Source organism: Macrobrachium rosenbergii, chromosome 44 (assembly GCF_040412425.1).
Source record: "Macrobrachium rosenbergii isolate ZJJX-2024 chromosome 44, ASM4041242v1, whole genome shotgun sequence".
NCBI lineage: Eukaryota > Metazoa > Arthropoda > Malacostraca > Decapoda > Palaemonidae > Macrobrachium > Macrobrachium rosenbergii.
In genome coordinates this window covers 29,590,915-29,618,565 of record NC_089784.1, presented here as the reverse complement: position 1 = coordinate 29,618,565, position 27,651 = coordinate 29,590,915, and the positions used below count along the sequence as shown (strand labels likewise).

General features: G+C 37.9%; 1 protein-coding gene across 2 annotated transcripts in view; it reads left to right on the top strand.

Annotated features, from left to right (window-relative positions):
- Positions 1-27,651, top strand: part of 5PtaseI (inositol polyphosphate-5-phosphatase A) — a 46,577-nt gene that overhangs the window by 7,987 nt on the left and 10,939 nt on the right. For both annotated transcript variants that reach the window (XM_067088209.1, XM_067088210.1), the window contains exons 2-12: positions 2,761-2,802; positions 5,169-5,269; positions 14,123-14,210; positions 15,981-16,044; positions 17,220-17,323; positions 20,630-20,746; positions 20,983-21,038; positions 21,228-21,312; positions 21,686-21,850; positions 21,989-22,177; positions 23,252-23,311. In XM_067088209.1, the coding sequence (XP_066944310.1) occupies positions 2,761-2,802; positions 5,169-5,269; positions 14,123-14,210; positions 15,981-16,044; positions 17,220-17,323; positions 20,630-20,746; positions 20,983-21,038; positions 21,228-21,312; positions 21,686-21,850; positions 21,989-22,177; positions 23,252-23,311 (1,071 nt within the window). The remainder of the gene's footprint in view (positions 1-2,760; positions 2,803-5,168; positions 5,270-14,122; positions 14,211-15,980; positions 16,045-17,219; positions 17,324-20,629; positions 20,747-20,982; positions 21,039-21,227; positions 21,313-21,685; positions 21,851-21,988; positions 22,178-23,251; positions 23,312-27,651) is intronic.

Here is a 27,651-nt window from a genome sequence, read left to right as displayed (position 1 = left end):
TGCTTATTGTGGTACAGCATCTTGTTGCTATTAAAATGTTTTATTGGTTTTTTTTTTTTTTTTTTTTTTTTTTTTTTTCCTACTGTAAAGCTATCATATTTTGAAATTTAATACCTGCCATGTCATAAGCTTGCATTAATGTGAATTATATTGTAACTTTTAGAGCTGAGAGGATTTTTCTGCTGTAGTATGAATTAAAGGTAGGCTATTCCTATTTTAAGAGCAATAGAGGCATGTTGTAGACTACTTTCATGTTGTACCTCCAAGGTATGGTGGTAGTTTTTGCCGACAAGATTAGATAGATATTAATGTGGGAAAATAACTGGTATGAACAGCCTGTGCTTTTACATAAAAAGAATTATTAGAAATGTGTTAAGTTGAAATTTGCTCAAAATACTTTTATACAGAGATGTTTTTCATTAAATTGCTTAATAGTTCAAGATTTTTATCTAATGTATATTATTGCCCAAATCCCTTGCTTCAAGTGATAAGAATTAGGGAAATAATTCCACTCACAGGAGTTGAAAATGTTTAAAGGAAACAAAGCATCTTGGTAGGTTGAGTTCAACTTTACTATCCCCTTTAAGGGGCAAATAATTCAGTCCTCTTGCACATAACAGGTCAGCTGAGTGTGGATAATTAATGTTTAGCTTGAATTGTCCTCTCTTCCACCTGCTTCTCAAATTTGTAGCTGAAATTTGTGATCTTCTTTCAAACTGTGGGCATGAATCATGCTTGTTGTAAGTTTTAGCATCAGATACAACAATGCTTTGTCCATAATTTTTTATGGTGAAGGGAAATGTCAGAAGATTACACAATCTTTTTATGAATTTGTAAGGAGTAAATATTGATTGATTGTTGCAATTTCCTTTGCTGGTAAAAGTGACTGTTTCCTTTTGCTGTTGGGAAAATAAAATTACTGAATAGTACTTTGTATAAATTGTACTTGACTAAAACTATTTTGGTTGTTCATTAAATGTTCTTGCTGTTTTATATAACTTCACTGGAGACACAATATGTTACATTAGAATGGACTGAGATCTCGGAGATTGAGATGGTGTGGACATGTGCTAAGAAGGGAAAAGGAACAGTTAGTCAGAAAAGTATTTGATGGCTTTGAAAGTACTGTATCATACTAATAGGATAATGTGTAAAAAGCCTAGAGATCAGGGAGTGTATGTAAGACAGACAAGAATGGAGGAAACTCATTTCACGCATAGTCTGTGAAGTAAAAATCAACAAAAATATTATATATTGCAGATAATGACAGTAGAATACATGAACATCAGCAGTGTTGTATATGCTTACGTGAATTATTCATGAGCCAATTTGTTTTGGTTAACAAGTTCTTTAAATCAGCTCAATTTTTCTCTTTCTTTCATTAGCTTTTGATTTTGCATGTTGCAAAAACTAAATAAAACAGCTGTTGTAATGAGGATCAGTTGGATGGATACAAATTTATCTTGTGACCAGTATTTCCGTTTCTCCCGTAGCACTTCTCTTAACCACAAAAGTCTGGGTCTGGTTGTACACAGTCACAAGATGTAGTGAGTGACTTTCATTTGCCTCTTCACCTTGTCCCTTACAGTACATTAAAATCTTTTTTTATTTTTTAAGTTGGGAAGCAAATTTAGTGTGTTGTATTTGTACAAATATTTTTAAAAATGTACAAATAAGAACGTTTAAGAAACTGCTCAGTTCTTTAGACTGACAGTGAGAACCAAGCGGTAGTCAAAGTTCTTTTTTTCCATTCTTAAACATTCTCACAAATACATCACTGTTAATTTGTTTCCTTAAGAAGAAGAAGAATATTGACTCATGTGATTATGAGGTTTTGATGTTTTAAGTGTTATTTACTTTGTAGTACAAGGAATGTCAGGTATACAGTACAGTAGATCATTGTTTGTTGTGTGTTCAAAAGGAACTACTGTTTTAGAGCATTCTTCTTAGTCCATAGTATTTTTAGGTAACTGATGCAAACAGGTTGATCTGAGTCTGAGAGATGTGGTCCAATAAGTGAAGATTGTGATGACTTGAAGGTGTTTGTGATGTCTCCTGTTTCATATTTTACATGCTCATCATTTGCCTTCAAATCTCTTGACAAACTCATTTCTCAGTGTCCATGTATTATATAATTCATAAGAATATTGAAACTTAATTTAATGTTTTCTCTTTCACATGACCTTTTCTTGAAGAAATTTTTACTTCCTTGGACCTTTCCTTTTTCATATTGCATATACAATGTATTTTTAGCAGTTCATTTGGACCCTTACTTTGAATTTTGGAGGTCTTTGTTATCTTTGACTAGGTGCTTACATTTTTGGTTTGTTTGGATTAAGCAGAAAGTTAGACACAGATGTTATGAACATTTTACTGAAGGGGGCCTCATGAGTGGCATGTAGGGATAAGATTTTGTAAAAGGTGGAAGGGGAACTTTCTGGGAGAAGGAACCTTTGTGGGAGGTGGATTGCTCAACCCTGGCACATCTTTGCAGGGTCCAGATACTCTTAGATTTTATTATGTAAGATTCCTCTCTAACTATGAAACTTGCTATTGTTAGATTAGGTTGGCCGTGTGCCGTTACTGATTCTAGCAAGGGCCTGTGCGGGCAGAAAGCCAGCTTAATCTAATAAATGCAAATGCAGGGTATTCATCTGGCAACTTTATGCTTTAGAATGCTTAAACTGAATGTGTAGACTAATTCACACTCGTATAATATTTGGTTCCTTGCCATTAACTTCTGCTTTTTTTTCTTTTCAGCCGGACACAATGCTGAAGCCTTGGATTACAGAATTCTTAAAGGTGAGTATTGATTTTGTCTATCCTGAAATTTCCTTAGTTGGTGAGGCACGCAAGAACTGAGTCAAGTGTCTTACAGTGTTGTAGTTACATCACATTGAAGAAAAGGATTTGAGAGGTGAAATGATTATAATTTATTTAATTTTAGAGCATTCCTGCAAAACCTTGCGTGACCTAAAATGGCACGAAGTGAAGATGCAGTCATAATTAATTTATGATTTGTGGACAAAATATTGAGTGTTCCCTAATCCAAAAAATAACATACCATAGCACAGCAGATAACATGCACAACGTAAAGTAATTCCTACCTATTAAGCCTAAACTATCCTAGGCCAGCTTAGTAAAAATTATGTATGTAGAGTATGGCTTCAGTTACCAAAATTGGGAAGGCAGTGAGAATGCTCGAATGTCAGAGGTTGGCATAATGGAAGGTGCAGAAATGGGTGGGGGAGGAAGAAAAGAGGGGGGATCATCAATCAACATCTCATCCCCATAATCCATCAGGGTAGGCAGATTGCTAGCTAAACCTCCCATGTCTGCTTGCCTCATTATTGAAGATTGAGGTTTGTCATATGATGTGACAGGGGGTATAGATTTGACATTATATTTGACTGCCAAGTCTCAAGAATTTCTCCTTAAACTTATACGCTGTGTTATTTCAAAATGAAATTCTATTTTTTTAAGTTATTGTAACACCATCAGTCATAAGAAGCCTCTTGCTAGTGCTGACTGTTCAGTTCATGGACTACTTCAACTTCAAGGCATATCATTTTTGTCCACTTCCAAAATCCTAGCTGCCATAGCCAAAGTTACTGTTGCTGTATTTATTTTCATCAGGTTGGACAACACTGTTAAAGTCCTTCTCTGCTATGGGACACGGTTTTCTCCAAGTCCCATTTTTCATCAAGGAAGTGTGTTGAGAACACTACCAAGATTTCTTGTTGCCAGTCTTGAAATTCTTTCCCCAGGTTATTTGCAAAGTTATTTTGAAGTTGCCCTCTTCATTAGTGGCTCATCTAAGGAAACATACCACATTTTCTTTATAAGAGGCCTTGATTGTAGCTGTTACACCTTCGTCACTGGGTTTCAGGAATGATGCATTTGATGGTACAAATACTGACAATAACAAGAGATAGTTTTAAAGTTATTTTCTTAGTATTTTTCAACAGAAAATCTAAAGTATCCACTCATACTGAGAAAAATATTTTGTAAGCATTCAAAGCCCTTGGATGCAGAGAAATGCAGCAGGAAGTGTAGCCTTGGTTTTGCTTTTAAGTGCTTGAGAATTTTTTGGCTGATTGGTATACGTGTCAGAGTTTAAAGATTATATCACCATTATCATTAATAGAAGGCTGTAGAGTAAACCTGGCCCCCCATACTGTGTGTCCCTTAACCTTCAAAGCAAATATCTTGCCCAAGACATGTTTCCACTTGAAGTTTTATCACATTTAAGATAAGGTAATTCAATAGGGCACACAAGGTTTGTGCACACGTCAGTTCACTCAAGTACTATGGAATCCATTTTATTTGTCATTGGATGCTTGAAAAGACTTTTTTTTTTTTTTTTTTTTTAACAAAAGCAGTAGTAAATTTGATAGTATTCAAAATTTTTTTCTCTGCCTATAGATACCATAGTAATGACTGAGCACTCACTCATTAATTTTGTTTTGTTCATCAGTTATCAAAATGCATAATTATATCCAGTTTTATGCTAAGCCTAAGATACACTGATGCTATCTTGGGCTTAGGCTCTGCAGTTTGCTGTGGATTGCAGCAAAAGAAATTTTTTATGACTTTCAAGCATGTTTTAATGTCATTACCATAAGTGAATGTTTAATGCTTGCAAGTCCAACTTCTTTTCTTTCACAAATACCAGCTAAAGGAAAGGGAGTTCTTAGAGTGATATTGCTTTTATATAACTGGAATGGCTTGAGTGGTTTGGCCATGTCTTGAGGAGACAGGATTATTACCAAGTCAAAGTCGCTAAGAAAGAACCAGTGAAAATGAGAAATTGTTGAAGACATCAGGGTTAGATGAGGCATTGGACTGGGAGATGAAATTGGCTTCAATAGAATCCTTTGAATGTAACACATGAGACTGCCCAACCTCTTAATCAAGAGGCGGAGAAATACAAAACCCTTTATGAAAAATAGTATGGTTCTTTCTAGGACCACCTGGCTTTTACCCCTGCCGTTAATGGAAGTCCCCGTTCACTTGTCCTAAGAATTACTATTTCTGCATTTTAAAATGAAGCAATTTCCTAATAATGCAGCCTTGCTTTGAGAGACAAAGAGGTTGGGAAGCAGTCTTTTGATTGAGTAATGAAATGCATTGCAGTTGCTGAAACCTTTGTTTTTTCTTGTCCACAGACAGTCGAGAGCCAGGAACCACATTTTATAGGGCTTCACTGCCAGGAAGTGGGTGGCAAAAATTACGAGGAGAGTATGCAGTATGTGGAACATTTTATCAGGTGAGACTTAGTTATGGCAAATTTTTCACAATGTATGCTCTGTGCATTGAATTACAGTACACTTACTTTGTTTCATCTTACCTTACTGAATATGGTTCATTCAAATTTTTGTACTGTGTAATTTTATTCAGAATCTTGATTTACATTAGCATTTCAGGCTTATGTCTATCTTTATATTCTGTAAAAATAAAATCATATACATCACAGAAAGCTATACAGAATTCTAAAAAATAAAAATAAAGGTTGAATTAAAAATTCTTTCGTTTTAGTTTCCTGTACAATTATTTAAAATCACATAAATGAAATGTCCCTTTAATAACATTTTTGTTTTTCATTAGTACTGTGTGGTATATATAGTACCTCATTTCAACTTGGAAAATTTTATGATTCCTTTTGTACAGATTTGGCAAGAAATGAGTTCACCTTTGAAAATTCATATCCATTTTCCATTACAAAAAATAATTCCAATTTGAGAATGATTTTGTAGAGCAAGCTTTGACATTAATAATATATGCAAACATTCTTTTGAAAGTCATAGAAATTGTTGCAGGCAAGTAGCAGCTTTTGTAGAAAGATGTCAGGAGTTTAAGATTATTTAAATATGTTATTTATTGTATATAAACAGCTAGATGAATTAGCTACAGTGAATCCAGTTCTGATAGCATTTCCAAATGTTTTTACAAGTAACCCCTTAGGCAATTTTTGGTTTTAAGTCTATTTTGTATTTAAGGTGTATGGATGATACGGTTGCTAACATTCTTATTCAACTTCTCCCTTTACAAGCACTGTCAGACTGTTATTAGTATTTTTTTTTCTATCCCCATTTAACACTATCATCTGCAAGCATAGCATGAGATGTTGCACACTCCATTCACAACCCATTTTCCTGTATTATACCATAATTTTGTACCTACAATATTAAATACCCTTGGAGACATACCACACTTTTGCATCTGACCAACTTTTACTCCAAAGCAGTTGCTATTTTGAGTACATATTATTAACATAGCTTCATATTAAAAACTTTCAAATTTCACACAACAGATTACCTTCTACACTATGCATCATGAGCACCCCGTACACTGCATCTCAGTTCAGTTGTATGTGCAGCTTTCCCCCATTTCTCTTACACTTGCGCATATTAGTGTCATGATAAACTTTTCATCTACACAACCTTTTCCTTGTGTAAACCTGCACTAAAGTTCTCTTTATTAATCGTACTGTTGTGTTATAGTTTCTCACTCAAAATTCTAACATACACACAAAGGACCATTTATTTCTCTTTCATTCCTTTAAAAACTCTCCATTTATTTAGACATACCTTACTCACATTTTCTTACCTTTGTTGTCAAAGTTTTGCTACCATATTTCAGTATGCATCTTTCAGATCTGCATTGCTTATATCTTCCATATTCAACATAACTTTGAAATACTCAATGAGTCATCAAAAGACTGTACATATGTCCTTCAGACATCACTCGATATACATTTCATATTCCGTAATCCATTTTTTGTTCATGACACTTACCTGACAGATATATATATAGCTGTATTCTCCGAAAGGGACCGACAGAAATTCAAAACTTACGGCACACGCAGATGGGCCAGGTGGTTAGTACCCATTCCGCCGCTGGGAGGCGGGTATCAGGAACCATTCCATTTTCTATTCAGATTTTCTCTGTCGCCGGTATTGTCAACACCTGTTGCCAATACCTCCGCTGTTGGATTTCGTAAACTTTTTCCACTAAGTATTCTGATTGTCTTTTGGTATTTGGACTTTGGCTTTGTGGATAGGCATACGCTTCTTTGGACTGTTTTGATTTTGGTTTTGGCTTTTCCTTGAACGAGATGTCTGGATCTAGTTCTGCTAGTTTCAGGGTGTGTGTTGTTCAGGAGTGTAAGGTGAGGCTACCGAAAGCTTCGGTAGACCCTCACACAGTATGCATGAGATGTAGAGGGCATGTCTGTATGTTGGATGATCGCTGCAAGGAGTGTGAATCGTTGCCTGATTCTGATTGGAAGGCGTACGATTCTTACGTTCGCAAGCTAGAGCGTGATCGTGTAAGGAGGTCTTCCTCCAGGAGTGTGTCGGTAGGTGGGAGTCAGGGTATTAATTTATCTCCTGTTAACCCTACTAATGCTTCTCCTTTCCCTGTAGAGTCGCCTTCTAACCCTGTGATTGCGTCTGCGGAAGGTAATGCCCTTGCGCAGATTTTGAACTCCATTCGTACCTTGGAGTCTAAGGTGTTGGCGATCGAAAGTGCAGTGAAGTGTAGTGATCCCCCCAGTGTTGTGGAGGGGGCGTCAGATCGGCCCTATAATGCCTCTAGGTCTAGACCTCTGCCGAACTCCCAGGACTTAGGGAATGGGCATGTCAAAAAGCCGCAAGAGGGTTACGGGACCCCCACCGATCTGGCGCCCTCTCGGCAGGCCTTGTTGACGTCTCCCAGGCTGCCAAGGATCGTGCTCGCGCACGGATCCTTAAGGATTGTTTTTCGTCCTCCGAGGCGTCCTCTCCACTTAAGGGGTCACGTTCTCGGTTGGACTCTCGTCCTTTCAAGAGGAGCCGCGTTGAAGAGGACGCTTCTTCTCCTCTTTCTCGTGCCTTGGACTCTTCTCCCGACTGGCTGCGAGATTTGCCGCCGCAGAAGAGGACCAGGATTTCTTCGGAGGAGGACGTTGCTGAACGTCCCAGCCGCACCAAGAAGAGAGCCCCTGTCGCTCTTGGTAGAAGGAGGAGGACGTCTCCTTCCCCCTCTTCTTCTCATAAGAGCAGCCCTTCTCCTGAGAGGGCTTCCTCTCCTTCGAAGCGTCTTATCCTAGATATGCAGCGGCAGTTAGCTTCCCTTCTCGCTGCTAAGGAGAAGCAACCTCGGGCGCCGCAAGGATTTGTCGCTGCCAGTTAAAAGATCTAAGAGGTCTCCCTCTCCTTCTCTTCGTTTGTCTCTCTCCCCTGCGGCTTTCGTAGTCACCCTAATCGTTCTGCGGATCATCAGCTCTCCTTGCCCCGTCGTGACTCGCTGGTTGATCAGGACGCTCCTCTTGCAGCTCGGCTTGCTGCTAGTAAGAGTTCGCGCCAAGACGCTCTTCTTGCCTCTCCTCCTGCTTCGCTCGTTTTGGCGTTCGGCAGGACGCCCACCAGGACGCCGTTTTCCCGATCCCTGCATGATGCTCTCCAGGACTCGTCAAGAAGCTCGCGGCTCGCTCGTCGGGACTCGCCAGGGACGCCGGCAGCTTGTAAGACAGGACGCTCTTCAGGACGCTTCGGCTGCTTTGAAGCAGGACGCTCGTCAGGACGCTCATCAGGACGCGTCAGGGCGACGCCTCAGGACGCTCATCAGACGCCGGCAGGACGCTCCTGTACGAGTTGTTCCTGAATTTTCTGCTGCTTCTTCCCACGAGAAGAGGTCTCTGGGACGTATTGGACCCAAAGGTCTTTGTTTCTCTCTAGCCCCGGAAGACTCTCCTGTCGCTCCTGTCGAAGAGGCGGATTTGTCTCAGGAGTCGGACTCTGCTGAACAAGAGCCCCCTCTTTCGTCTTTCTCCGATTACAGGATTTTGGCTAGTATGCTTAAGGAGCTTTTTCCTGATAAGTTTCAGCCTTCTGCTCCGCTTTCCCCTCCTTCGCAGTTAGCTTCTTCGAAGGTGAGGAAATCGCCCGGCTTCCTACAAATGAAGACTTCGTTGGCTACAAGAAAAGCTCTCAAGAGGGTCAATGCATGGATGGAAGATAGGAAGTCTCAAGGGAAATCTTCCTTCGCTCTCCCCCCGTCTAGATTGTGCGGGAAAGCGGGTATGTGGTATGAGACGGGAGAGGAAATTGGCTCTAGAGTTCCTTCTTCCTCTCAAGGTGATTTTTGCGAGCCTCGTGGATGCGTCAAGGAGGTCTCTTCTTTCTTCAGCTAAGGTGTCTTGGACTCTTTCTGAAACCGACCACCATCTGAAAGGCCTCTTCAAGTCGATGGAGGTTTTTAACTTTCTGGACTGGTGCTTGGGGGCCTTGGACTTAAGGACTCGTAGTCCGGACTCTATTTCTCTGGGGGAGCTGTCCAGTGTACTGTGTTGCATGGACAAGGCCGTCAGGGATGGCGCTGATGAACTGGCTTCTCATTTTGGTACAACCCTCCTAAAGAAGAGGGCTTTGTACTGCAATTTCGCTGCCAAGTCAGTTTCTCCTGTTCAGAGGGCTGAGTTACTTTTGCCCCTCTTTCTAGCCATCTCTTCCCCAGCCGCTTGTCAAGGATCTCGCCTCCAGCCTTAAGGAGAAGGCTACTCAGGATCTCCTTGCTCAATCTTCCAGGCGTCCTAGTGCCCCTTCTACGTCTTCGCAAGGACTTCCCCAAGAGACAGAAGCCCTTTCGTGGGAGATCTTCCTCCTCTAGACCTTTTCGCAGGAAGAGGTCTCTCCAGAGGCGGAGCCCCTTCTTCCCAAAGGGGCAAGAAGTGATTTTTCTCACCTCCAGACACCAGTAGGAGCCAGGCTTCTCCTGTTTTCGGAAGCCTGGAAGGTAAGAGGGGCGGATTCCTGGTCCCTCAATGTGATCAAAAAGGTTACAGGATCCCGTTCTCGAAAACCCCCCCCTGTCCTCTACTCCCAGAGATCTGTCGCCTTCTTACCGACCGGAAAAGCAACAGATCCTTTTAGATCTGCTGGAAGATATGATTCAGAAGAGAGCAATAGAGCGAGTCCTGGATCTGGAGTCTCCAGGTTTTACAACCGTCTCTTCCTGGTTCCAAAACAGTCAGGGGGGTGGAGACCAGTCCTGGACGTCAGCAGACTGAACAACTTTGTCGTCAAGGAGAAGTTCAAAATGGAGACGCCTCAGTCGGTTATCAATGCACTGCGACCAGGCGATTGGATGGTCTCTCGACCTTCAGGACGCGTATTTTCATGTCCCCATTCATCCTCAATCGAAAGTTTTTGAGGTTTGTCCTGAAGGGAAGAGTGTACCAATTCAGAGCTCTCTGTTTCGGTCTGAGTACAGCTCCTATGGTTTTCACAGTCCTGATGAGGAACGTTGCCCGGTGGCTTCATCTTGCCGGAGTAAGGATATCGCTCTATCTAGACGACTGGCTCATCAGAGCCACGTCGAAACAAAGGTGTCTGGAGGACTTGCATTCGACTTTGGAACTGGACGAAGTCCCTGGGACTTCTTGTGAATTTAGAGAAGTCTCATCTGATCCCCTCTCAGTCCATTCTTTATCTGGGGATTGGATGGATTCAGCGGGTTTTCGAGCCTTTCCATCCCAGGACCGTCAGCAGCACTGCTTAGTAAAAGTTTCGGCCTTCCTGGGGAAAGAAACATGCTCGGTGAGGAATGGATGAGTCTGCTGGGGACCATTTCATCACTGGAGAAGTTTGTTTCCCTGGGGAGGTTGCATCTCAGACCCCTACAGTTCTTTCTTGCAGACAACTGGAAGAACAAGGAGGACTTAGACGAGTCTCTCAGGATCTCTCTCTCCGTCAGGACCATCTTCGGTGGTGGCTCGATCCTGTAAAGTTGGCAGAAGGGGTCTCTCTCTATCTTCAGAGCCCGACCTAGTGTTGTTTTCCGACGCGTCCATGTCGGGATGGGGAGCAACACTAGGGGGAGGGAAGTGTCAGGCACCTGGGAAGGGGAACAGGTGTCCTGGCACATAAATCTCAAAGAACTGAAAGCGATTTTCCTGGCTCTTCAGTTCTTCCAGGATCAAGTTGCAGGTCGGGTGATTCAAGTCAACTCTGACAACACCACGGCCCTGGCGTACCTCAAGAAACAGGGAGGTACTCATTCCCGGTCCCTGTTCCTGATCGCCAAGGAGATCCTGCTTTGGGCACATTCTCACCAGGTGACGATTCTCACTCGTTTTGTTGCAGGGGTCGAGAATGTTCGTGCCGACCTTCTCAGTCGACAACATCAGCTGCTGCCTACAGAATGGACTCTGAACGCAGAAGTGTGTCAGGATCTTTGAAACTTTGGGGACGTCCCCTAGTGGACGTTTCGCGACTTCAAGGACCACAAGGCTGCCCCTTTACTGCTCTCCTGTTCTCGACCCGGGAGCCCTTGCAATAGACGCCTTTCTCTGGGACTGGAAAGGTCTAGATCTGTCGCCTTTCCCCATTCAAGATTCTGGGGAAGTCGTCAGAAAGTTTGTAGCCTCAGAAGGGACGAGAATGACTTTAATCGCTCCCTTTTGGCCTTCAGCAGAATGGTTCCCAGAGGTCATGTCTCTCGTGGTAGACTATCCAAGAACGCTTCCTTTGAGAACAGATCTTCTCAAACAACCCCACTTCGAGAGGTACCACAAAAACCTTCCCGCTCTGAGTCTAACTGCATACAGACTATCGAGAAGTTGCTCAGAGCGAGAGGTTTTCTAGACCAGTGGCTAAGGGCGATCGCTAACGCCAGGAGAGCCTCTTCCAGTGCAGTGTACCAGTCCAAGTGGATCATTTTCAGGAGGTGGTGTAAACTTAAGGGAATTTCCTCCACCACGACCTCTCTTTCCCAGATAGCAGACTTCCTTTTATATCTGAGAAAGGATTTGAACCTGGCAGTCCCGACCATCAAAGGCTATAGGAGTATGCTGTCAACGGTCTTCAGGCATAGAGGCCTGAACTTATCGGACAATAAAGACCTTCATGATCTTCTTAGGTCTTTTGAGACGTCTAAGGTAGCCTCCCCTGTTACCTTCATGGAATTTAGATATAGTTCTAAAATTCCTGATGTCGAAAGAGGTTTGAACCTTTAAATTCTGCTTCCTTCAGAGATGTAACAAAGAAAGCTATTTTCCTAACTGCTCTGGCGACGAGAAGAGAGTTAGTGAACTTCAAGCGTTCAGCAAGATTATAGGTTTCAGAGGCCCTGATGCTGTCTGTTCTCTGAGCCCTATTTTTCTTGCTAAGAATGAGAACCCGTCTACCCCTTGGCCCAGGTCCTTGAAATTAAGGGCTTGACGGACATCACTGGACAAGAACCTGAGAGAACCCTATGTCCTGTCAGGGCTCTAAAATTTTATTTGCAGAGGACCCAGAATTGTAGAGGTCCTTCTAGCAATCTCTGGTGCTCCGTTAAGAGGCCTGAGTTACCTCTCTCGAAAAATGCCCTGGCGTTCTTTCTCTGAAGCACCATCATAGACGCCCATTCCAGTGTGCTAGACGAAGACTTGAGAACTTTGAAGGTTAAGGCTCACGAAGTGAGAGCCATTGCTACCTCAGTGGCCTTCCAGAAAACCAGTCTCTCAATGACATTCTGGGTGCCACTTTTGGCGAAGCAATTCGGTCTTTGCTTCTCATTATCTCACAGAAGTAAAGACGTCCTATGAGAATTGCTGTGCGCTGGGGCCTTACGTTTCCGCAAATACGATCTTGGGAACAGAAAGCGACTCTCATCCTCTCCTTTAGTTTTGTTTTGGTGTGTTTTAATATTTTTTGTGTTGTTTTTATGGTCGTTGGGTCTCCACCAGTGGTGGTCGCCCCAGTCCTTAGTTTATGTTAATCTTTTAACGTAACTAGGCTTGGTCAGGTGGTTGTTAGTTTGTCGTTTACCCTCATAGTAAGGTCATATGGTCTAGTCACATTGTGGTCTCGCCCCGTTGACAGATCATCTAGATTCCACCAGCTCTATAGGTCTCTACCTCGCTGGAGTTTTCTAGTAAGGCAGAAGCAGGCTTGGGTGACAGTAATCACGAAGTCAGCAATGCTAACAGGTAAGGAACCAAGGCGTCAATCGCCTACATAGTTTTGTTTCCTAAATCCTATTCTGTCTCTTCCCACCTCCAATGGTGGGATTCAGCTATATATATATCTGTCAGGTAAGTGTCATGAACAAAATGATATTTTTATGATAAAATAAAGTTTGTTTACTACCTGGCAGATATATATAATCATAGTACCCGCCCTCCTCCCCTCAGGAGACAGTAGTTCTAGTTTCTAGAAAATCTGAATAGAAAATGGGAATGGTTCCTGATACCCGCCTCCCAGCGGCGGAATGGGTACTAACCACCTGGCCCATCTGCGTGTGCCGTAAGTTTTTGAATTTCTGTCGGTCCCTTTCGGAGAATACAGCTATATATATATCTGCCAGGTAAGTATGAACAAACTTTATTTTATCATAAAAATATCATGTTTATTAACCTTTCTTACTCAGTTTACCTGTGTCAAATACAGCTGCTTCTCCCTGAGTGACTTGTGTAGAATCACATGGTATTTTCAGTATTTGCTTTCCTTTTTCTCTCACTTTCTTCTTGGCTTTCGGATTGATCACCTTGTACACCCATACGTCATCTCAATTGGCCTTTCAGTTCACAGCCTAGATCATCTTCTGATGTTTTAAGATTTGTGCATAGTTTGTACATATGTAGGAAATACCTTGTTCTTGCAATACTTCCATTCTCATTTTCTCCAGATATATTTTGTTGATTGAAAATTACCAGTTAGCCTAGTCAGGATAGCTGGAAAAATATCTGGAACTGTGGGTCAAAGAATTAGTAGGTAACATGGAGAGATGCAATGCATATTTGCCCCATGGCATATGAAAATTAAGAGGCACTGTATAATAATTTCTGCATCATTCTCTGTGATTCTCTGACCCAGTGTTTTTTAGTTTTTAATGTCAGATGTGGAAGGATTTGGTTTTGATAAATCAAATTTTTTTAAACAAAAGAAAACAAAAAAGGATTGGATATCTTTCACTTTTAATTGGCCATTTGATGCTATTTCATAAACAGGTTCCTTTTTTTATTCACCAAATTTAAATATGATTGCAGTACTGTAATTCAGTAATAATATCTTTTTGGCCTGTAAATTACATGTTTTGTACTTATATTTAATTATTATGTAAAGTAGTTTCATAAGCATTTCCCTACTTTTTTCAGGTCACTGATGAACAGAGGCACCATGTTACCCTATGACAAGATTAGAGTTTATTTGGATGAGGAATTTGAATCAGCAGAAAAATTTACGGTGAGTTGGAATTTATCCTTCTGTTTAATTGGAATCAAGTGATAATGTAGCATAGGTCATATTTTTAAAGTTATCTTACAGGCATCTCTTGATATCTGACTGTTTAAATAATGCAACTTTGGTACATCTCTAAAGACTTAAACATTAACTAGCTCTTGTAATCCTAGCAATTCAGTAAACACAAAGAGTGTCAGTATGAAAATTGTGAAAGAAAATTGCACAAAAAGCTGGTCAGAATGATAATTACTATAAGAAGTAGTTCCCATGATATTATTACTGCAAAATATTTTTTCCAGCACTCTGCTTTCAAAATCTGCAGCCTTCAATGTTGCTAAGTGGCCTCATAAGGTTATATCTTTGGGAGAGAAAATGGATACAGTATAATTTGCCAACATAATTAGGGATAGTGCACAACAGACAATGTAAGGGAGAACATTGTGTCTGAATTGATGTCTCAGGTGGCTAAGGACAAAATTTAGACACTGCTGAAGATTCATCTTCATCAGCCATGAAAATGAACAATACAGTGTCCTGACTTTAATAGGCAGGAGGAGGGGCGTAGGGGACTTGATGCATTATCGAAATCTGCTTGGCATTTCTTTGAATATGCACGATCCTAGACAAAGGCCAAGGACATCTCAAAGCTGAAGCCTCTTACTGTAACAGTAGATGGTTTGTTAATTCTAAGAGTTAATTCGTCAAGGCAGTTAAAAATTGGATCAGGATGCATGGATACTGGTTAGAGCAGATATTCGTTAGAGATGAGATTTCTTTATGTTCTCACCAGACTTTTGATAGGACTTAAGAAGTGGAGGAGACGAGAAGTGGAGAAGGAGACACCATCTTCAAAAATGCATATCTCCATCATAATAGGGATGAATCTTGATGGTCATAAACAGAAGCTAGTTGTCATTGTAAGTCAGAGGAGCCACATTGCTTTAAATACATCTCATTTGAAAGCCTTCCTTTCTGATATTATATTGAAAAGTATAAGGAACCACCACCACTACTATTGGCTTGGAGAATGAGCTTCACAATTTTTGTTGGGAAGTGAACACCAACTTTAAGGGTTTACTCTTATGACAACTTTTCCAGTGCATTGTTAATGTAAAGGGATTATTTTGTGAGATCACAGATATTTCCTTTCTTTTTTTTTTACTGTCCTTTTCTTATCCTCTTTAGTTTGCACACACTTCTGCTTTATAGTGAAGGATAGAAGTGACCGGGTACATTACGTAAAATGAGGAACTTCTTGTTATTGGAGGGGTCATACCCAGTATTAATCTCTTGTATGTGTGAAACAATGTTTTGAAGTTATGTATAGTGTTTGGAAATTATGGTAATATATTTCAGCTACTTAGTATTTTACATAAATTTAAAATTATACTAGGAGCCATAGCTTGTAAATTTTCTGTGTAAAAGATTCTCCCAAAAATTTTTGTTAGTGGCAGTACGAGCAATATAGTTTTGTATAATCAAAATATAAGATATACTTTTGTAATGCAAGATAAAGTTTCAGAAAGGCATCTGTTTTTTAAAAAAGAAAAAAAGGACATTGTTGCAAAGAGAGCTGTTTTTTTAATGGTATATGCATCTTGCAGTCTGAATGTTATGTCTATTTTATATGATGAAATTTTTAGGCACATTTTATTTAGATGTTAGTATGAACTGTATAATTGAAATATTGAGGGTATATGGCTGTATTTCAGAATTACTGTATACTTCTGTGGCATTTAATATTTTTTACATCCGTTACTTTATATTTTCCAGGCGCTAGGAAATCTCTACTTCATTCACCAAAAAGTTAATGATGTACAAATATGGGACTTTGAAGGTAAGGGTACCTGCCTTTTATTTTATTTATTTATTTATTTAGATACTAGGAGATTCATTTACATATTGTAGCATAGGGTATGGTGCTGAATAGAGATGCATTTTTTGCCAGATTTTAACTCTTTTGTTTGTTTCTGAATATATAGATAACCTGTCAACGTTTCTATTTGGATTTTGTAATGTTTAATTTTTTCATTGGTTTAATCAGTATTGAATTATATGAAAATTTTTTTAGTTCATGAAAATCACAGTGTGCCTGCATTATTAACATTTTCTTTTGGATTCATAATATTTAATCTTTTCATTGATTTAATTAGTATTGAATTGTTGGAAAATTTTCTAGTTATTTCATAAAACGTGCACTGTGCTTCCATTACTCCACTATTGCAGTAAGAAGACACGTCTGGTTGCAAAAGACACATTTATGGTGTATGGTCATGCAGTCCATTATGATTAAATAATGAAGGGATTACTGTATTCAGACTTAAATTATTCCTATTTTTCATGTTTACAATATATTAGGATAACAAACCCTCACTTATCCCAGAATTTTTCTATAGCAAGTATCTTTATTGAAATACTTTTGCTCTGGGTTTGATATGTCTGTAAAGTTTACTCAGCATAATCAGAATTTATTCTTATGTATATTAATATATTTTTATATTGTTTTACATTATCAGTCACATTTTGTAAGACTTTCCTTTAAGTGGCTGGATGTGGCCATCAGTTATCAGTGTCTTTTGTTGTTTGCACTTGCCACATGAATCCATATCTTATCTGTAACATAAACCCTTTCATCCTGACCAGTATCCCTACTCCATAATGAATTGTCTTGTCTTGCTCCATTTTAACCAGAATTCATAATTTTTTGTGCCCATTCCTCTATATCTTGCCTCCTGTAAACAACAGATATCTACTTTTTTCATACTGTCAGCTCCACATTTTAATATCATTGCTCCAGCAATAGTTGTGCTTAGTTTATGTGAGGTTTTGTTATTCATATTTTTCCCAGAAATTTCTTTGAACCCCTCGCCTGCTTCAAGGCTACTGGGTAACAGGTGTTTTTGTCCAAAGAAATCTTCAGTAGGAAGTAGTCCCTATGCCTCTTTGCTTGTAATTCTTTATATTTATTCTGAAGATGATTGCATATGCCAGTAATTTTATCTCCATTTCTAGAAAAGAGATTTGTTGAGTGTGTAGACAGAAGAGAGTACTCCGGAAACATTGAAGATGTCACTACGAAGGAGAAATCCAAGTTTCCGCAAGAGTTTTTCCCCGAGGTAGTATTTTATTGTAATTGTTTATTTGCTGATTATATTCCATAACATAAATACTGAATATTAAGCCCATATAACACAAGTGTCAAGTAGCTGTTTGAGCCAGCAAAGTGAAATATACTAACAAGGAATACTAATCTAATGTAACATAAGTGTTAAATTAGTCAAACCCCTGACACTTGACGGGTTCGAATGTTCTATAGTGAAGTGCAGATGGGTGCAGTTTTACTGGTACCTGTAGATTAGACTGCTTGCTATGGAATGTCTCCTGTCTTACTGGGCAAACTTTCTCATTCCTGACATTTGAGCATGGAATTTTTCAGAGTATCTGGATAGCCAGAATTGAAGAGAAAAATTTAATTAGGTAAAATAATAAACAAGCTTGAACAACCAGTGGAGTTTATAGAATAATCACTTATTTAAGGTTACTGTGGGTCTTTACTAGGTGGAGTAAAGAACACCATGCTAGTTCCAGGGTTTGTTTTAGGTATAGGTGCTGAAGTTATAAATGCCCTCTGTAGAAAGATAAATTTTTTCCAAAAATGGTCACTAACCCAAAAATATGTAGTATTGGAAGCCATGTTTGATTTATTTACTATCATCATGACCATCAAGCTCCTTCTGGGATACTCTTCCTCTCTACTTGGTAAGACAGTACAGGGATGGATTCATTCACCGTTAAGGCAGGTTCCATTTCTCCCTTCTTTCTGTTAAAAATGCTATTCAAAAACGTTGTCATCCAGCAGACTAAAGTTGACCTTAGTTACTTCATTGTGATGTCTGTTGATTTACCAATATATTGGAACTCATGAGCTTTTCCATAGGACAGCTTAGTTGCCCAAGTTCTTATGTCAGTTCCATTCAATCCAGTTATGTAAACCATTTAACTTCAGAACTTTTATACACCTTAGGATTAAACACATTGCATTCTTTGACCTAAATGACTTATGAACGTTGATGAGATAATTTATGTGTCATTGGACTTTTTAGGTGGATCACATTGCTAGTGCTACTGAGGTGTTCAGTGAACCCCTTTGAAACTTAAACCTTTTCCATGGAGTTTTTCCTTGGACAACTCTCTTGTTGATAGTATCAAGATAAGTGAATTTATGACATGGCTTCTCCTGTGATGTATTTACCAAAATAGGAAGAGATTCTGCACATTCCTCAGCTCCAAATATTTTGTACTATTTAACACTTCTCACACCAATATTGCAAAGTAAACATATTTCATATTGGTTCTGGGAAGTGATCTCAAGGACCAAACTCATCATGATCAGTGTATCATTTCACTGTGATTTCCAAATAGTCATTAGATGACTATAAGTGAATTTTTTTTATTATTACTCATGAAGTGCATCTGTTCGTTCGAAAAAGCGTAAAAGTGCAATTCTGCTAAGCACACTTCCACAGAGTAGAACACCCATATGTGTGAAGTAACAGAGTAAAGAAAAAGAGGATAAAAAGTCAACAAGTAAAAATTAGGAAAGTAAACAGCTCAAAAAAAAAATCTCATAAGATTGCTCTTAGAAAAGAGAACTTCAACAATCAACCCAGTGCAGGTTGTTGAAGTCAGTCAACATTCTGGAATATTTTTACAATAGAGTCAGTTGCTGTAAGTAAACCAGTGGTGAACTTTCTTATGTTTCAGTGTGATTTCCTTTAACATCCTTAACTTCAAGCATTTACATGTCACCAGTGATTCATCCAGCCTTGGCTTCATGCATATAATGATGAAGAGTCTTGGTTTATAGGACTTACACAGACATAAGTATTGCTAAAAATAAATAACCCTTACTTACTGAAAGTATATTTATGACATGTGATGCAATAAATAATCAAATTTGAGACTATAAATCTGATTCAAAATTTGATTGTAGTATGTTCTGTCAATCCAGTGGTAATCCCCAATTGGTTGCAATGAAAGCTTAGGAAAATAAGAGAATAATAATTTTGTGGCTTTAATATTATTTTCATTTTCATCTACTGTATGTACGTACAGTCCAACCTCTTAATACAGGCCTTGGGACCAGGCCACTGCTGGACCACAGAAAATCCCGGAATATAGAATACTCCCTTAAAAAATGAAGCCCCTATGTAAACGTAGTCTTGCAAGCTAATTCCACATACAAATAGACTAGTTGCCGACTTAGCCTACTACTTGGCTACATTCTGGTACCACTTTTTATCATTTTATTACTCATATATTTTCACTCTACCATTTTGCAACTTCATATTTGTATAATTTTCTTTAAAATAGTGTACTTTACCACATTTGGCCTACATTCCCAAGTTAGCCTAACTCTCAGAATCTGCAGAATATTATTGTTGGCTTTCATTTCCTAAATTTGCTCTCCATAATAATTACTATTAGTTTCTTCGTCATTTATTTTGATTGTGTAGTGTAATGAAATGACAAAAATAAAGAATGAATCTCGGCAATCACTGCATTTGCTGTCAAAAAGTAAACAAAGCACACTGCCATCTGTTGAGGAAAATGAGCACTAAACATTCTCTAACTAAAGGAGGATAGAAAACCTTTTCGAGCATAGATAAAGATTTATACTTGCACTTCTTACCTCTATCATCATCAGATCTCTTGGGTGGCAAACCGAATGGGTAAATATACTGCTATATAAAAGAAATGAGGTCTTTCAAGGGCTCTTAAGAGTAAGGAATTTGTGCATTGCCAAATGTCTCATTGTTTTGATTAAAAAGTCTTGGCTTGGTAGAGCCTTCTCAAGTGGAATCTTTAAAAAAATATATTTATGCATTTAAATTTAAAACATCGAAAGCATATTTGACTTTACACATTTTCATTATTAACAATTATTTTCATAAAAATAAAAGAGATATGTCATAACTTTTGCTGTCGGGAAGTTGTAAACAACATGTGGCACCACCCTCGTGGCTGCTCAACGAACTAATGGTAACTGATTCAAAATCAAGCCAAATCACAGTAGTTCCCGGACCACAGAATGCCAGTTTTAAGGGGTTCGACGTTACTTACTTTTGCGGGTATGCCCTCCTATCATGCTTTCTAATAGACATTCATGGTCAGTATGGCCAGAAATTGAAGGAATAAGAGCTCTTGACAGGAGAGACAGAAGACTCCCCATAGTTTTTGTTGTCCATTGCTAATCGTTTCTTCTCTGGCTCAAAGAGCTGTTTAGCATTCAGCTTTTCCCTTCTTAACCAGGTGTTGTAGGCAGAAGTAAAATTATGAGGTATGTCATAATGAAACACAAAACTCAGTTTAACTTTTATGTGTGATTTTTATGTCTGTAAATCATGTTCTTTCTCCTCCAGTGCAAATGGTCACGAAAAGGTTTCATGAGAACGCGATGGAATCTGAATGGCACCAAGTTTGATCTTGTCAACATCCATCTTTTCCATGATGCCTCAAACTTTATTGCTATGGAAGAGGTAAAGAAGTACTTGCTTTTGTGGATTTTATATGAAAACATTGTTCACTTGCAAGAAAAATTGCCCTGTGAAATTTCATATGATGCATTTTGCAAAGGAGAATTTTTTGTGTTATATATTTGAGCTCTGAATTTTATAAAACTTTCAGGATACATTAGCACAGTGAGACAGGAATGCAAATCATATGCTGCATTATTTGAAATTACTTATTAATTGATTTTGCACTCTTATATCAGTACCCCTCAGTCTACAGTTTGAATCGCAAACGTGCTTTGGAGCACACACTTGACAGGTGAGTGTCACACAGGCTATCACATTGTGTAGCTAGGCTTCATTTAGTTAATATGTAAAGTCAAATGTGTAAAGCAGATGATTTGAATAAATTTTGTTCACTATGCCTATTTAAGAAACAGTAAAGTGAATTACTATATTTCTATTTGCATTACACTAGAAATGATGGAATTTTTCTATATTTTTTCAGGTTCCATAATGATGAGTTTGAGAATCTGCCTATCTTTATGTTTGGTGACTTCAACTTTAGACTTAATACTAAAGGAGTTGTTCAGGTTAGTTATGTTTAGCATAACTCATAATTCTTTACTGGAATTGAAATATCTTAAAACTATGCATCTCACAATCCTCAAAGTTATTGTTTGTAATTCTTGTTGCCTTTTAAATAACTCTATTTGAAATTTACTCATTACTACCACTAACTTACAGTCTCCTTTGAGATAGGGATGGGTGGTCTGGGGAGCCCATACTTAAATTATGGTGAGCTAATGAAGCTGAGAGGATGCATAGTAAAATTATAATGAATTCTGACATCATAATTAGTGCCTGCTGGTCTCGGGCGCTGTAGGTAGAGTATATGTTTTGTGTCATTCTTCAATACATCAGATTGTACTGAGTAATCAATTTTGTTTCCTTATCTTTTCCCAGAAACTGACCAACGGCTGCACGCCTGGTGATTGTGAATTGCCTAACTCTGGTGAGAAGGCTAAGGAGTTTAAAGATAACAAGGGCAAAGTTCAGCTGACAATTTCCAAAAAGGCTTTCATACACTGTGACCACCAGACAATCTTCGTCAAGGACAATGGCAGCTGGGTAAGTATTGAAAATGTTTGAATTGTTCTCTTAGTAGTCTGGAACATTTGTTATGATGAAGGTGGTCTTATTCTAAGTGAGATGTTGTATACGGCTTTAAAATATATATATCTTTAATATTCACCATACTCTTTCCAGCTGCGGGAGTTTGACCAGGAATTGAGTAATTTCAGTGATCGACTCACAGAATTCCCCATAACGTTCCCACCAAGTTATCCATTTGAGGAAGGTCCTGGCAGCAATGGTTCCCACTATATGCAGACTAGATGCCCATCTTGGTGTGATAGAGTAATTCTAAACACGGCAGCTAAGAAACTTGTGGATTCTGTAAGTAATAAATCTGAAGGTCTTTTTGGGGTTGGGACATAAACACAGACCCTCCTCTGCTTATGATATGGCTAGGCTTGGGCAAACCTTTCAAAAAGTGAAATTGTCGGGCTCTAAGTATATTGATAATGGTGAATATTAGTGGGAGCGCTGAACACATAAGAGCTTATTGCCATATAACTTAGGTTCTTTCATTATTGTTATTCATCTTTTTGTAATCAAGTGAAGTTTACTTTTTGTTTATTGTTTAATGCAATTTTTTTATTTCTTTAAGTTATACTGTAGACTTGTGTGGTGATTATGTAACCTAATTTGAGCTTCTAATGAATACTATACAAAACAAAAATTGCTGCAGAGTATGTACTCAGTACAGTTTTTGAAATAACTATAAATCTTTTGTCAGGAGAGTTATATGTTAATGGAACTTGACTAGCAAGCTTCCACAAAATATAATTCCCTTGGGTGCAAGGGGAAAGAAGAGCAAAGTAGACAGAAACAGAACTGACTTATATAAAGAAAGAGTGGTAAATAACTGTTAAATGCTGATGGACAGAGGTTATGACACAGCCCATATTTGGTTAATACTGTATTGGGTTTATGGCCACTACCTCGCAGAAGATAACAAAATGCACCACCTGGAATTTCCCATCAGTTGCAAAAAGCAGAACAAGTATTCCAGTCAATTATTCCAATCAGTTAAGAAAATGATAATTGAAAAAATCTCTTATTAATAATGTTTAATTATGAAGCATTTTTATTTTTTCTTATAGCCATAATTTTTTTTTATTAAATAAACTTTCACTTATATGTAATCTTGACTATGTGGTCCAGACTGTTGTACGTGAATTGGATGTGGAAAACTCATTATGGTTTTTATGTAAGAAAATAGGGTTGTTCACTGTATTTTCTGAGATTTATAAGTTCTTCTGGTCTCTGGATACAATTCAAGAGATAATGCTTCTAAATGCTTTAAGGGCAAGATCTTTTTGCAAGTACATGTGGGTGCGCTTGGTGCTCATTAAAAAAGAATCGCCCTCCATACTGTTGTTAACTTGTGGGTTTTGTCAATTTCAGAGTGGAGGCAAAGTCAAGTACGAATTAATTGGATTTAGCACAGCCATGGGTGATCACAAGGTAGGAGGAGTGTTTGAATTAAGTATGTTTTTCTTTTAAATTTGGGTAATGATATAGGCTGTTAGATAGTTCATTTCTCTGATATTTTTAAATGCATTATTGTGTATATTTTAGGTGAATAACAAACCCTGTAGATGTGATTTGAAATGGTAGGTTTTCTTTTTATATATATATATATATAACACTGAATGGCCCCCTAGGTCCCAGTACTTAGCATAAATTTTCCCTTTATTTATTTTTTTATTCAATGTACTTTTATTTCTTATTAGCTATACTTTTCACAAAATTGTTAAGCTTATGTAGCTGCCAAGTTCAGAACTCTTTTAAAAAACCCTATTCCAATACATCTCATATATGGCAGCATCTTTGTCATGGTATTATTTTAATGTCCACTGTAATGCAGTTGCTTTGACACTACTGTAAAATAAATTACTATCTTCAGTAATGTATGCTGTTGACTTACAAGTTGTAACTCTTTATTTAGATAGTTATTGGAATGTGGTATTCCCTGTATAATCCTTATTCTGTAACTATGATTAAATCATCCTGTAGTTATTTTGTTGAAGGTGCCAGTAATGTAGATAATAATGAAGTGTCTTTGTTTGGAGCAGGATAATCACTCCCAACACATGGGAGCTTCTTAGTCCTTGCCCCCACATAACAGAGGACTTAAACTTTTTGTTTCACTTTCTGGAATGAGGTTGAGGCTTCCTTTTGATAGTTGTTTCTCATAAAAGTATATTCCTTCCTATACTTGAGTGTAAAGTTATATATAGTAGTAAAATAGAGATAGCACTAAGAAGTTTGCCACTAAATGTGTGTTGTTTTCCCAGTTGATATTTAAACAGTAACCTTGTTGCCTTCACTCAAATATACTCTTGTTAGGGGAATAGTTAATTGTGCTTGCTTTGGTTTATAAGCCTTTGTTATTTTGCAGTGTGTTTTGGAAGTCTCAAGCTTAAAAGCATAAAATATGTTTGCTTGATCTTTTTATTTTGAGAATTAGTTATCACCAATATAAATTTAGGATTTTGCATTTGGGAACTGCATATAGTACTTGAGAACAATTTTTTTTTTTTGTAAGTGTGTAGTTGCTGCTGTTTTTATTTTTCCATTTTTATTGGTTTTTTGCAGATTCCCTTCAGTACTGTATAGAGAATTTTTTCTTCTTTGCAGATGCTTCCTTTACATAAAGTTTAACAAAGTGACAGGTTAGCAGGGAAATTGTGTGTGTCAGATTTGAGAAACCAGTTTATTGTTTTGTATAATTAAGAAAATTTGTATACTGAGAACATTAGTAGTCTACTAACATTTCATATACAATGAATTTTTAATTATATTTGGTACTCAAGGAATAATTTGTGTCAAGTTTGATAGCTGTAATATATACCTGTGAATAATGTCTTGGTAATGCTAACTTTGTCTGTCCTTCTCTCTTTCTCTGTCTCTCTCTCATCAGGTAATGATTCATTTTTAATGATATGAAGTGACCATATGAAGTCAGAAATACAGTCTGTAGCTCCCTATCATTTTTTTCATTTAAAGAATCAAAGCCCTGCTGATTAAGTCACATGCAAAATGGCACTTTTCTCCTCTCCCCTTTAACACACCTGTAAAAGAAAGAAAAAAATCATTGTTGCCCAGGACAGGCAGGTGAATTCAATCTCTGCATCTCTCTCTTTCCTCTCTGCAGCCTGTCTTTATGGACCTCTGCCTAAGATGTTAAGGTACTGATTTCACCCAGAAGTGTATTTAGATTTTAGCACTTGTTTCTTCCCCCTTGATTATACTCTTTAGTTTATTATTTGATTGCCGGTTTTGGTGTTGTAGTGTGTATGCCTAGTGTTTCTGATTTGGTTTCCGTTTAGAATTTGTTTGGATTTCAGTAATTTGGATGCTTTTTGTAGTTACATAGGTAATACCTACTCGTACATCGTTTTGTTTTCAAATTTATTTCCCATATATGCCTGACTGATGAATTTTACTAACTGCAGTGAAGTGTACAATATCTAATATTAGTTTCCTTTTTTATTTTACTCTAATTTACGGTATTATTGCTGGCATTGTGTACAGTACTGTATATTGTTCCTATTTGTGTATGACATGTCAGTAACATATATTCACTTTTATTAGTATGCTGATATTGTATTCTTTCATGCTTCAGTACTTAATATAATCATTTAGCAATTCCCAAAAAATTTCCTTCTTGTTTACAGCCAAGGAATTATTCACAAATGAAATATGAGACCATCTTCTAAGGGTTCAAAGTAAAACAATGAAAGATATAATCAAAAATATTTCCAAAGTGGTTCTGTGGTACATTTTTGGATGTTTTCCTCTTGTTTTGCAGAAATGCATGTTTGACTGTTTTGGACTATTTATATTTTTTCCTTTTTCAGAGGTGTTTCAGCTAGAGTAGTATTTTCTGTTTCCATTCAGTTCAATTTTGAATTATTCTTTTTGATTCTTCCTCTCTCTCTATGATTTGGAGGTCAAGGTAATGTAGGACTTTTGACATAACCTGATAAGGCCAACCGCTAAGGTGAAAGCTGCTGAACTGAGGTGAAGTTTGGCCCTTGCAGTGGAATTACATGCTATTAAGGCATTTAGCACATATTAGAGGGCCATTTAGGTATCACCTAGTGTGTTGTTGCTCACCAAGAAAACCTTTCTCATTTATTCTTACTCACTTGGTTCCAAGTCATACAAGGCTGTAATCTATTTGTATTCTTATCCTTCACATCGATTGGCTGTACCCAATTGGTGGTAAATACTAGTTGTTTCATCAAAACCCCATCAGCTATACATACTGTATCCCAGTGTCTTCAATCAGTCTTTTTGAAACAGAAGAAGAGCAGTTGTCCACATGTGGACCCATAGGTAAGAGCCAACTACCTTCATCATTTTGTGAGTCTGTAGAACTGGCAATAATCCTGACAGAATTTACCCAGCCTCTGTGCTGAGTTATCTCAACACATCAGTCATTACTATTTAATAGGAGTCATTGTTCATTTTCATTTTCATTAGGAATCATTAATCATTCTCACAGTGTATACTTATACTGTACCTGTTAAGCTCATTCCAGGGTGGGACCCAGAATGAGCATAACAGATTTACTCTCTCTCTCTCTCTCTCTCTCTCTCTCTCTCTCTCTCTCTCTCTCTCTCTCTCTCTCTCTCTCTCTCTCTCTCTCTCTCTCTCTCTCTCTCTCTCAAGAGTAATGTAAGTTGTATTTGAAATTATATTACTGTAAAGTGTTTTTGGATGATAGAGCATACTGTACAATATCTAAAATATTCGCTAATTATTTTAATTTTATTTTCCAGTGTGCTTTTATTAAAATGCAAAAAGCTGTAATTATAGCATGGAAAATATGAAAAAATGAGTGACAAAGTAACATCATATTAATCTATAAAACTATACATGATGTTACTTTGTCATTCATTTTTTCATATTTTCCATGCTATAATTACAGCTTTTTGCATTTCAATAAAAGCAGACTGGAAAATAAAATTGAAATAATTAGCAAATATTTTAGATATTGTACAGTATGCTCTATCATCCAAAAACACTACAGTAATATCATTTCACATACATCTTACATTACCCTTAAAAGAGAAAGAGAGAGAGAGAGAGAAAAAGAAAGGTATACAGTACTGCTCTACCTGTTAAGCTCATTATGGGGTGGGCCCCAGAATAAGTGTAACAGATTTATGATTTCTCTCTCTCTCTCTCTCTCTCTCTCTCTCTCTCTCTCTCTCTCTCTCTCTCTCTCTCTCTCTCTCTCTCTCTCTCTCTCTCTCTCTCTCTCAAGGGTAATGTAAGATGTATTTGAAATGATTGAAATGATATTACTGTAAAGTGTTTTCATTGTTTTCTTAAAAATCTTTATTTAGTCACAAACACAATACAAAAAAATACAGTAATTAGTGAATAAATAGTGTTGCTCAACAAAAAAAAAAAGCGAACTAGTGATAATTTTAGAGATATGGTCCATAGAAAAAATTTGCGAATTGGTGAAAGTTCCCACAGAAAAGTGAAAGATATGTTCCCCAAAAATTTGCAACAAAATTAAGTGTGGAAAAGTGAAGCCTTGAAAAAGTGGGGTAGCACTGTACTTTGAATCTTGTGCATTACGTCACTATATTACATGTCATGTGCTATTGCCAGAAAGCTGAGTATTTTGTGTAAGGCTTCCTCTCAATAGGAACGATGATATAAATGTCACATGCTTCTGATCTTCTGTTCAGCCATTACTGGAATACTTTCGCCATAAGAATGTCAGCAATTTTACTGAATCTCAACCTTCCATCCAAGTTGGTTCAATTTGATGGATCCTA